This window comes from Tamandua tetradactyla, chromosome 8, assembly GCF_023851605.1.
Source record: "Tamandua tetradactyla isolate mTamTet1 chromosome 8, mTamTet1.pri, whole genome shotgun sequence".
NCBI lineage: Eukaryota > Metazoa > Chordata > Mammalia > Pilosa > Myrmecophagidae > Tamandua > Tamandua tetradactyla.
Window position 1 is genome coordinate 71,657,756 of NC_135334.1, and position 13,041 is coordinate 71,670,796.

The following is a 13,041-nucleotide window of genomic DNA, read 5'->3' on the forward strand; positions in this document are numbered from 1 at the left end:
CCATTTGGAGAATTCCTGATGTTCTTGGAAGCAGTGGGCACAACCAAATCAATAGGCAGAGCTCTTGATCTTGGGGTTTGGCCCTGTGAAACTTATCCCTGAAAGAGATAGGCTAAGTTTACTTAAAATTAGGTCTAAAAGTTACCCCCAGAGAACCTGGGGGTTTTGTTGCTCAGATGTGGCCTCTCTCTGTCTCTAAGTTGACACAGCAGGCAAACTCACTGCCCTTCCCTCTTTATGTGAGACCTGACTCCAAGGGTGTAAACCTCCCTGGCCATGTGGGACAAAAATCCTGGGATGAGTTGGGACTCGTCATTAGGGATTGAGAAAACCTTGTTGACCAAAAGGGGAAGAGAGAAATGACACAAAATAAAGTCTCAGTGGCTGAGAGATTTCAAACAGAGTCAAGAGATTATCCTGGAGGTTATTCTTAAGGATTATATAATATCCCCTTTTTAGTTTATGGTGTATAAAAGGGGAGTAGCTAGAGGAAAGTACGTAAAACTGTGCACTGTGTTCCAGTAGCCATGTTTCTTGAAGGTGATTGTATAATGATATAGCTTTTACAATAAAACTGTGTGGTTATGAAAACCTTGTTTCATGCTCCTTTTAACAGCTTTTTTTTTTTTTTTCACATGGACAGGCACCGGGAATCAAACCCCGGTCTCTGGCATGGCAGGCAAGAATTCTGCCACTGAGCCACCGTCGCACCGCCCTTTTTTTAAACAGCTTTTTTTTTTCTCTCTCTTTTTTCTGATGCTCCTTTTATCTAGGGTATGGACAGATGAGTAAAAAGTATGGATAAAAAATAAATAATGAGGGGAAAAATAGTTCCTTTTATTTCATTTCTCTGTAGAATTTGGTGCTATTTCTTAAATGGCTTCCTTTCTTGGCTTTTGTGACTGCACTCTTATTTCCTTCTTGATCCAGCACTTGTTCTTTTTTGATCATTAGGCCAGGAGGAAAATTATCAGAGGATTATGATCCCAGCACTTCTCCCTTTTTCTTACTTGAATTTTTCGTGCTCCCTTTGCTCTGCCCTTGGCACTTCCCCAGGGCTATCATATCTTCATATATTCATATGAATATATGAATAGCTTCAATTATTTTATAAAGATAGCTTCCAAATCCACAATTTTGTGTAGGCCAAACATTTCACTGTAGTTTATGATCTTTATATCTACCTACTTATTTGTCATCAGTACCTGGATGTCTCAAAAGCATTTCATACTTAGTACCTAACACTTTGCCTGGCATATAGTGTGTATTCAATAAAGATGTGTAAATGTAAATGTATCCAAATTTGAATTTAATGTTCCTTCCAAATATTTTGCTCCTCCTTCTGTATGGCCTAACTCATAAAATAATTTCCTCAGAACCCTGGAAGTTGAGAGACGCTTTATCAACTTCTCTTGTCTCCATTTCTACCACTTCCCTTCACACTAGATACTTCAGCTATACTCAGCTACTTGGAGTTTCCTGAATATTCTCTTCTCCTACCTCCTTGTCTCTACATGCACTTTTCCTTCTGCTTTGAATTTCTGTCTCACCCTTAATGACACTCATTGGGCAGAAATGGCAGAGATTTTAGTTCTAGTTAATTCCTTCTCATCCTTTAGCTAAGTATTACTTTTTCTCAGACGATCTCTCTGAAACCTCCTTACCTGTGGGTTAGGTTGCCATGTTAGTTTTTATTTGTTTGTTTTGGATTTCAAAGAACAGAAATGTGCTCAGAGTATCTTATGTAATTGGAAATTCTGAGGCAAATACAAAAGTAGCTTTTTTTCTCGTTCTTTGTTTTTCTAGTGACTTCCTTTCATTATGCCTTATATCTGGTTTCACCCTTTTTGCCTTTCATTTTTCTGTGGTTTCATTATTAGACTTTTCTCCCCTCTGCTATTGCAGGCTTTACTATAGCTTACATTCCTTCAAAATGGTAGGTCCTTGATGCTACCAATAATTTGACTGAGCTGCTCTTTACTCTAAATCTTTTGTTCTCTTTGTGACTTCTCTTTTCTCTTTCAATTACTAGCTGACTAATTCTGGAGTAATTTTATGCTGAAAATCCAGATGGATGATTCGCCTTACTATTGAGCGAGTTTTTGCACTAAGCCATTTCATAAAATACCATCCAGTCATTGGATTGGCTGCTCCAATCAATCAGTAGCCATCATGGTTTTAAAAACTTGTTTCACTTGGTCACCTTTCCTTGGAAAGAATTGGATGTGCTTGGCAGGCACTATGTTGACCTGGTCTGACTTTCTCTGGATCTCCGAAGCCCCCTATCTGAGCTTTGTCCTCAGAGAATGCATATTATTTCATATTTTGCCTTTATGTTTTGGTCTCTAACACTAGACTCTGGCTTCTTTTGAGGATACAGAGTAGATTTTATTCTAATATCTCCAGCTCCCAGCACTATGCCTGGCACATAGGCTTTCAGTAAGTATATTGAATGAAAGCAGAAATTAATCCTTTTTCTTAGGTCTGGGTTTTGTTTTATTTTGTTTTTGGTTGTTCTTTTCCACCAGGTGATTCCTGTCTCTCTGTCTTCCAAATACCTGGAAAGGCTTAAGAACAATGTGATGATAATTGAAACTTGGAACAAGGTGCGGAGCCCAGGACAGGACAAGCTGCTCGGGCTGGTGAAACTCCCCCTCCATCAGTTTTACGTGTCATTCAAGTAAATAGGATCTTTTGGAGTATTCTTTACTTTGCATCTTTCACTCTGTATGCACTGAAGAAGAATTCCTTTCATTTGCAAACATGAGTAGCCCAATAATTCCTTGGAGTACTTTTCTCAAATTTACCACAGTTGCTGCTCTTTCTCCTATTTTAAAGTAATATTGCAGCTACTGCTTGCTATGTTATAGGTGCTATACAAAGTACCTTACATACGTTAACATCCCTCTGAGGCAAATACTATTATTTTCCATATTTTATAGATTAGTTAACAGAGGAAGAGAGAAAAATTAAATAATTTGTCACATGTATAAATAGTGGAACCAGAGTTAGTACTGAGATAGCCTAGCTTTAGAATACGCTCTCTTTACCAAGAAGCTCTACTGCCAGACATTATTGCCCCACAAAACTCATGGTTTATCTCTCTATTATAAAACATCAAATAAACTATAAAATACAGCCCTCCTTATCTATTTGTAAGATTTCTATGATGAATAATGTCATGTTTTACATTTTATGAAGAGTACTTTTGTAGGCAATATATCATTTGAGCCTTGCTGTGATCCCATGAAATATTATCATTATCCCCATTTTACAAATGAGGAAACCTATCCTTTGATTTGGACACATCATTTAATCTCTCTGGCTTTCTTTTCCTTATCTGTAAAATGAAGGTGATGATAGAGTCCCTAGCTCTCTCCCAGAGTATTTGTTAGGGTCCAGTGAGAAAATGATTGGGTAACTCTTCTGTGCAAAGTTAAATATGTTGGTAACATTAGAAAGCATGGTCAGGCTAACAAGTACTACTGGAGTCATGTCAGCTATAGGCTCTAGACTTTTCCCATTTTTTCAGTAGTGATGTTAGTCTGGTATTCTTCTTCCCCTTTCATTCCATTGGTCTCAATTCTTTGCTAAGAGATTGTAAAACAAATAGTAGTTACCAATTCCTGAGCAGCTACCACATACCGAGCATCATAGTTGGTATTATATATCTGTTATCCCAGTTTAGTCTTTGTGGCAGCTGTGATGGCAGTTTTATTACCTTTATTTATTTCTACATTACTTGAGGAAACAGACTGAGAAAGGTTAAATTGATTACCAGAGTCAAACGGCAAATAAGTGGCAGGGCTAAGATTCAGCATGTTATAGTGGAGAGCATTTGGGCTTTAGAATCATATGGACCAGAGTTTGAACTTGAGCTCAATCTCCTAATAGTTGTGTATTGTTAACTTAATTACTTTACCTTTCTGAATTTAGCTTTTCTCACCTGTTAATAGAGGGTAATACCAAACTTTACACTGTTAGAGGGATTAAAAACATGTATATATGTATGTATGTATTATAGTGCCTACCACATAATAAGTACTCAGTAGATGGCAGATATTAGTATAATTTTATCCAAATCTTATCTGCCAAACTCCAAAGTCCATACTTTTTTTTTTAGTAACCGTACTGCTTCCCTGTAAAATAGTGCAGTGCAGCAAGCCTCTACAAGATATTGCCTGATCCCAGGTACTGGACTTGGGGCCATGATGATACAGAAATAAATCAGATACAATCTCTGTTCTCAGTTGCTACATTTTGAACTTATATGCCTGATAATTTTTATTTGATGGGTTACTGATAAAATCACACTTAAAAAAAAAGGCAACTATTACCTTCTTAGTTGTTGATCATTTATTTCAAAAAAGCTATATAGTATAGAAACAAAATTTTTCAAAGATTTTTACTGTAGTAACATAAATGCAGCATAACGTTTCTCATTTAACCTCTCAAGTATACAATTTAGTGGTATTTAAATACATTCAATGTTGTGCTACCATTACCACCATCCATGACCAAAACTTTTCCATTATCTCAACATAAACTCTATATTTACCCATTAAGTATTAATTCCCCATTGTAGATCATTTTTAACAAACTGAGAAAATGAGCCAACTAAGAAATGACATGATTGATGATTGTTGTTTGCTCATCCACAATTTCTCTCCTAGAGATCCCAAGATTTCTCGCCTGCTGCTTGATTCCCAGTACCCAGTCGTTGCTGTGGATAGCTACATGCCTGTGATTGATGTGTTCTCAGGCCGACAAACGGGAAACCTTCGAGTCTTTTTAGCTATGGGTTCTTCAGTTCAGATAATAGCATTACAAAAGCTAAAGAATGAAGAAGGAATGTTCTCTCAATTCAGCCCTAGGCCAGCCCATTTCCTGGACCAGCCTTCTATAGCATCTGTTGCTACGGTAGTGACTGAAATTTGATTGTTCACAAAAACGATACCTCATTTTATCTTGCATATTTCAGTGAAACCATTGCCCAAAATTCTTCAGTAAAGAAAGGCTGAACGAAAGAACTTAACTGACATTTCAGTGCTTGTTATAAATCAAAAGAATCCGTATTTTTCTGATATGGCTGAAATGGATCCCTGTGTCCCTCTTAGGTCCTTGAATTTATAAAGAAAATGTAATTGGGAATCCAGATCTTAAGCCTCTAATTTACTGACTTTATTTCCATTTAAGAAACATGTGAGTTAAGGGTGGTGGATCCATGGGGGATCTCAAATGAAAGCCAGCACAATCTAGTTATTCAACTAAGTCCATGTTGGAAAGTTATAATGAGGTTCCTTGCTTTTCTTCTAGTAGTTTAAAAGTAATTTGTTTTGTACAGTGCTTTCGATTGAGAAAGCACATCCAAATATTTTATCATGTTTATTTCCCTAAACAACTGTGTGAGGCAGGTCACTGTCATTTTGTTTTTGTTTTTATTGTACACTGTGTGGTGGGGGTCATATTTCATTCTTTTTCCATATGACTGTCCCATTATTGCACCACCTTTTGTTGAATTTTGGGGGATTGGGAGAGTGGAGGGTGGGGTGAGCGTATAGGCCAGGAATCGAACGCAGTCTCCCACATGGCAGGCCAGAATTCTGCCACTGAACTACCTTTGCACCCCTGTCATTCAGTTTTATAGGCAATGAAACAGAGATTCAAAAGGTTTTGTAACTTCTCCAAGGCCAAATATCTAGGAATGGAAGAACTGGGGTTCAAAACACAGGTCTTCTGACTCCAAGCCCAGTTTTCCATTCACAATATCATATCCTACTATATTTTACATTTGTTGTTCTTACCAGTATAACCAAATCTCAAGTCTCCACAACATTTAAGTATGTAATTTTTTTTTGTATGCAGTGTTTTTAATTTGGATCTGAGTGACAAATTTAAATGTTCTTAGCAGAGAAAGAACTATTAGGAAAATATCTTTAATAGGGTATTGCTTATTTGTTTGCTATGAACGTTAAACTTTGCTGTTTCTGTTAGATAATAGTGTCTGTCAATAAATAGAAGTGTTTTTTAATTTTGAAATTACAGAAAAGCACAAATAAGAAACCTATAATTTTTTCACAGCTTCTTAGGTGTTATATGGCCCTCACTTTGCAGAATAGAGTCAGCTTTTGTAAAATTCCATATGGAAAGTTAAAAAACATTCACTGTAAGCGCAGAGGAAGTCCTTTTCCCAAGAAGGTAAAAATCTGCAGATACTTTTCTCCTCATATATTCATGTCCCTCATCCTGTTGAGCATCTGCTGAACTGAATTGTTAAATTGCTGTAATACTATATTGGCAAATTATGTAGTCTTTCTGAGTCTTTTTTCCCCCATTTCTTTTTCTCCAAGAAATTAAATTGCAGTTTTCTGTTTCCCTAGGAAAAGCTCTTTTTGTTTGTTTTTAATTTTTATTTTAGTGACATAAAATTTCCCCTTTTATCTGCATTCAAATATATAATTCACTGGTGTTAATTACACTCACAATATTGTGCAACTATCACCATCTATAACCAAAATCCTTCCATCACCCCCAGCAAAAATTCTGTATGATTTAAGCTTTAACCACCCCCATCCCTAGCCCTTCCCAGCCCCTGGTAACCAGTTTTCTAGTTTCTGACGCTATGAATTTACTTATTTTAATTGTCTCATATCAGTGAGATGATACAATATTTGCCCATTTGTATCTGGCTTATTTCAACATTTTGTCACATATATTAGCAACTCATTTCTTTTTGTGGCTGCATAATATTCCTCTGTGTGTGTCTGTGTGTGTGTGTGTATATATATATGTATACATATATATATATGTATACACACACCCCCCACATTTTGCTTATCCATTCACCCATTGATTCACCTTTTCTTTATTGAATTGTAGGATTTCTTTATCGATTCTGGAATTAAAACTTTATCAGACAGGTGGTTTCCAAATATTTTCTCCCATTACATAGGTTGTCATTTTAGCCTCTTGATGAAGTCCTTTGATGCACAAAAGTTTTTAATTTTGATGAGGTACCATTTATCTATTTTTTATTTTTGCTGCTTATGCTTTGGCATAAGGTCTAAGAAACCATTGTCTAACACCAGGTCCTGGAAATGTTTCACTAAGATTTTCTTCTAGGAGTTTTATAGTCCTAATTCTTAAATTTCATCCATCTTGAGTTGATATTTGTATATGGTGTGAGATAGGTGTCCCTCTTCATTCTTTTACATATGGATATCCAGTCTTCCCAGCACCACTTGTTGAAGGGACTATTCTTTCCCAATTGAATGAACTTGTCACCCTTGTCAAAAATCAGTTGGCCTGGGTGGGCCATGGTAGCTGGGCGGGCCATGGTGGCTCAGTAGGCAGAGTTCTCGCCTGCCATGCCGGAGACCCTGGTTCTATTCCCGGTTCCTGCCCATGCAAAAAGAAAAAAATCAGCTGGCCGTAGATGTTAGGGCTGGTATATGAAGTCTCAGTTTGGTTCCTTTGGTCTAGATATTTATCCTTGTGCCACAACCATGGTGTTTTGACCAGTGTAGTTTTGTAATAAGTTTTAAAGTTAGGAGGTATTAGTCCTCCAACTTCATTCATTCTTCAAGATAGTTTTGGCTATTTGTGGCTCTTTACCCTTGCAAATAAATTTGATGATTGTTCTTTCCATTTCTGCAAAGGAGGCTTTTGGAATTTTGATTGAGATTGCTTTAAGTATAAATTATTTTTATAGAATTGACATCTTCACAGTATTTAGTCTTCCAGTCCATGAGCATGGAATATCCTGGGTAGAATTTACATCTTGACAATATTTAATCTGTGAATAGGGAATGTTCTTTCATTTATTTAGGTGTGCTTTGATTTCTGTCATCAATGTTTTATAGTTTTACGTGTTTAAGTCCTTTACATCCATGGTTAAATTTATTCCTAAACATTTGGTGCTTTTAGTTGCAATTATAAATGAAATTTTTTCTCAATTTCCTTCTCAGATTTTTCATTACTAGTGTAGAGAGACACTACTGTTTTTGGCATGTTCATACTTTACCCCACCAGCTTGCCAAACTCATTTTTTAGCTCTAGTAGCTTTGTTCTGCAGTTTTTTAGGACTTCGAAAATATAGGATCATGTCATCAGCAAATAGTGAAAGTTTTACTTCTTCCTTTCCAAGTTAGATGCCTTTGAGTTCTTTTTCTTGACTAATCACTCTGGCTCAAACTTCCAGTAAAGTGTTAAAAACAGTGGTTTCAGTGGACATCTTTGTCTTGTTCCGAATCTTAGAAGGAAAGCTTTCAGTCTTTCACCATTGAATATGATGTTAGTAGTGGATTTTTCATTTATGCCCTCTAACATATTAAGGACGTTTCCTTCTATTCCTAATTTTCTAAGTTATTTTTAACAAGAAGGGGTGCTGCATTTTGTTAAGTGCCTTTTCAGCATCAATTGAGATAATCGTGTATTTTTTCCCTTCATTCTATTAATATGCTATATTACATGAATTCATTTTCTTAGGTTGAACCACCCTTACATACCTTGGATAAATCCCATTTAATCATGATGTATACTTTTTTTTAATGTGCTATTGGATTTGGTTTGCTAGTACTTAATTGAGGATTTTTGCATCTGTATTCCTAAGGGATATTGGTCTTTAATTTTCTTATCTTGTATCTTTATCTAGTTTTGGTATTTGGGTGATGTTTACCCAGTAGAATGAGTTAGGAGTGTTCCCTGCTCTTTAGTATTTTGGAAGGGTTTGAGCAGGATTGGTGTTAATTCTTGTAATGTTTGGTAGAATTCACCTATAAACTCAGTCAGGTCCTGGGCTTTACTTTCTTGGTAGGTTTTTGATGACCAATTAATCTCTTTACTTATAATTGACCTTTTGAGATCTTCTGTTCTTGTAGAGTCAGTTTGGGCTATTTGTCTAGGAACTTGTCCATTTCATCTAAGTTGTCTAATTTAATATACCATTGTTCATAGTATCCTCTTAAGATTCTTTTTATTTTAGTGGGGTCAGTAGTATTAACCCCTCCCTTCATTTTGGATTTAATTATTTGCATCCTCTCTTTTAAATTTGTCAGTCTAACTAAAGATTTGCCAATTTTTATTGATCTTTTCAAAAACTGACATTTGGTTTTGTTAATTCTCTTTGTTGTTTTTTATTGTCTGTTTCATTTATTTCTGCTCTGATCTTCGTTATTTCTTTCCTTCTGCTTACTTGGGATTTAGTTTGCTGTTCTTTTTTAGTTCTTCCAGTATGTAGTTAGGTCTTTGATTTGAAGCCATCTTTTTTCATGTAAACATTTAAGGTTATTAGTTTCTCTCTGAGCAGTGCTTTTGCTACAACACTGATATTTTGATATTTATGTTCGCTTTCATTTGTCTCAAGATAATTACTGATTTCCCTTGTGATTTCTTCTTTGACCCATTGTTTGTTTAAAAGTGTTATTAATTTGTGTATTTGTGGATTTTACCCTAAGGACAGCTTTTAAGCAAGTGTAACAGACATATGTTTTTAGTTTTCAAAACAAACACCTGAAGCGATCTGTGTTCCAAATTTATTGGATTAGTAGTTAGCATGCAGTACACTTATAAAGCATGTAATCTAATCCAAATTTAAATCCTGAATTCCTCCTTTGGCTATTCCCAACAATCAGTTATCTAATGTCTGCTGAGGCCTTATAGAATAGAGGCAAAGAACACTGGCATTGGAGTCAGACTACCTGGGTTCCAGCCCTGTTTCCACTGCTTTAGTGGTATGCACATAAAATTAGCTAATATAAGTGAAGTCCCAAGCCCATAGTAAATACTCAGTAGACGTGCTATTATTGAAGTTATCAGAAATAGTACCTTCAATGACATTGTATTTACTACCTCCCCAATAGTCTATACCATTAATAGAAGTTCCTGATATTATTCCCAAATTTATTAGAACTAGTAAATAATTAAGTTGATAACTGTCCTTTTCAAATATTTGTTCTTTATCATGTCAGGGAAACAGGCTTTGATTCTTAGGCTACTGAGAATTTTTATCAGGAACAAATGTTGTGTTTTATCAAATGCCTTTTCAGCAGTTACTGAGCTATTTTTTTTTCCTTTGTTCCAATTAGGTGCTGAATTACATTAATGGATTTCCTAATATTTACTCAGTATCTCTGTCTAGAGTCAATGCTTCTTGATCTGATTATAGTGAGCAGTTGTGGGATTTATACACAGCAAAAATTAAGTATTTGTTTTAATGTCAGCCAATTATTTATTTATCTATACTCAGACTTCATGGAGAAGCAGGAATATTCTAAGCAAGTTAAACTTTAAAGCCCACCAGTATTTCTGTTTCATTTAATAGATGGAAGGCCAAGAAAGTGGATTGATGGAGCACCATTTTGAGATCCGTGTAGAGATGGTTAAAGGACTAGCCCCTCTTCAGGCAACAGTCTGGGGAGAAGCAGATTGTTACGTCCAGTACTACTTTCCAGCTCAAGACTCCCAATCCAGTGTGCTAAATGGACCTGAGTTCCTTGAAAATGGTAGGTTTGGACAATTACAACTTCTCATGGTTGTATCATTCATTTATTAGATATGTTTAGAAATTTTTTTTCCTGAATAAATTTTATATTTCTTAATGTGTCTGGTCTTAACTTATACAGTAAAACAGGAAATGGGCTAATATTTTTTCTTTTTCTTTCTTTTTGATTATTTTTTGTAGCTTTTAAAAAATTTGATTTCAAATTTACAGAAAAATTGCAAGACTAATGAAAAGAACTCTAAAACCTTTACCCAGATCCACCAGTTTTTTTACATTTGTCCCATCTTATATAACTTAACATGCCTACTCACTCTATCCATCTGTACGCGTATTTTTCTGAACCTGGACCATAGTAAACATTGTGCCGCTTTATATCTAAAACAGTGATTCTCAGCCATTTTGGCGATTTTACCTCCCAGGGGACATTTGGCAATGTCTTTAGACATTTTTGGTTGTCATATCTGGAAATTGCCACTGACGTCTAGTAGGTGGATGCCAGAATGCTGCTAAACATCCTACAATGCACAGGACAGCCCCCAAAATGAAGGATTAGTCAACTCAGATTGTTAGTAGCAACAAGGTTGAGAAACTCTGCTCTAATGCTTCTATCCCTTACATGACCGTGGAGCACTAATCACAATCAGGAAATCTAACATTAATACATAGTTAATATTCTAACTTTGTCAGTGGTTCCAGTGATATCTTGTATCAGATAAATAATATCTTAGCTATTTTTTTTTCTAGTCCAGAATCAGATCCATTATTATGTACTACAGTTAATTTGTCCTACTCTGGAATATCTCCCCAGTCTATCTTTGTCTTTCATGACCTTCATGTTATGAGAAGTAAGTACTTCATTTGAAGAGTATTTTATAGGAAGTCCTCAATTTAGATTTGTCTGTTATTTCCCCACAGTAAGACTCAGGTTTGTGTTTGGGGCAGGAATACCAGAAGTGATGTTGTATTCTCAGAACATATAACTTGGCGCATGATGTCATTTGATCCTGTTATTGCTGATGTTAACTTTGGTCACACGGTTAAGCAAGTATGCCAGGTTTTACCACTGTAAAATCACTATTTTCTCCTTTTTTTAATCAGTAAGTGGTGTGGGAAGATATGTTGTAAATATCTTGTTCCTCATCAAACTTTTGTTGGCTTTGGTATCTGTTTTAGATTTTTGCCTGAATCATTGTTACTGTGGTGGTTGCCAAATGATGATTTTACATTCCATCATTCTCTCTGTATTTATTGGTTGGAATTCTACTGTAAGGAGTTTTCTTTCTCCCCATTTATTCATCTATTTTTTATCAGCATGGATTTGTTGATTCTGATTTCATTTAATGACTTAAAATCAATTACCATTATTATTTACTTTGATGATCAAAATGCCCCAGATTTGGCCAGTGATAGCCTTTTCAATCTGTTTTCAAGTCCTTTTATTCATTGACGTTTTCAGGTTTATATTGTGCTTTCTCTGCCCTGGTTCCTTTTAGTGAGAATGATATTTATAAACCAAGATGTGGGTACAGATGTCTTAATTTAAAAGTAGGGAAAAAGAAACTATAAATCTTTTTATTTTTCCTTACTTATAGGTACTGGTGAGCTGGAACCAATTGATACAGGCACATACGAACCAATTGCTAAATTTTCATGAATTTGATGAGCTAGTTGACATATTAGTAGCTTAAAATTGACCATGGTGTTTTTACAACACAGTAGTCAGCAAATGTTAACAAATCTTTTTACTGCCAGAGAGCTAGTTGTAAGTATTTATCAGCACAGCAATGCATAGGTACATTTATATCACATGGAAAGTACATATCAGGTTAGATCATTTTATGTCTTATAGCTGCACAAAATGGAATATATTTAGAAAAAAGTTTTGTTTTGTTTTTTAATACCAAAGACCTCAGTTAATTTACCAATGCCAAATAACCTATGCTTTACTAATTGTGGCATTCACGATTTCCCACTATTTATAAGCAACCCGAAAGCCTATTTTGTGTAGTCGTATTTTCTGAGGCACATATTTGAATTGCATACACCATGAAAATAATGTGTAGCCTCTAGTTATTTTTAGCATGGGAGCCTAGCTGACTATAACACCCACCAGAAGGAATATTAGGTTCATCTGATTATTGAAACAGGAATATCATAGATCAAATTTGGCACCATTCTGACTAGGATATGTAACATGTGTCAGCAATTCATATAGCAATCCACAAAGCTGTCTTCTCCCCAGATAGCTTAAGTACAATAAGATGAGATTCATATCAGTGGAATGAGGGGTCCACCTTGGTTTTAAAGCCCCATGCCCCATAGGAACCAGTATCTCTATAACATTCCTTAGGCATAGCTTCTTCTCTGCTAGGAACATGAAGGTTACAGGAGTCAATGCAGTCACTGAAGCCTGAAGCGTGATGTGCCTTTCAGATATTTATAATTATTGTATAGTTCTTCCCAGTCCAGAGGCAATTTACCTGTCAGGGGTCATTTTTATTATAAGCAGTGTTGCTTAGTAACTTGTTTGACACATACCA

General features: G+C 35.6%; 1 protein-coding gene across 7 annotated transcripts in view; it reads left to right on the forward strand.

Moving 5' to 3' along the window:
- Positions 1-13,041, forward strand: part of C2CD3 (C2 domain containing 3 centriole elongation regulator) — a 235,253-nt gene that overhangs the window by 83,959 nt on the left and 138,253 nt on the right. For 5 of the 7 annotated variants that reach the window (XM_077113600.1, XM_077113599.1, XM_077113596.1 and 2 more), the window contains exons 15-18: positions 2,529-2,680; positions 4,674-4,920; positions 6,082-6,198; positions 10,322-10,502. In XM_077113600.1, the coding sequence (XP_076969715.1) occupies positions 2,529-2,680; positions 4,674-4,920; positions 6,082-6,198; positions 10,322-10,502 (697 nt within the window). The remainder of the gene's footprint in view (positions 1-2,528; positions 2,681-4,673; positions 4,921-6,081; positions 6,199-10,321; positions 10,503-13,041) is intronic. The other 2 variants (XM_077113601.1, XM_077113602.1) reach the window with 1 other exon arrangement.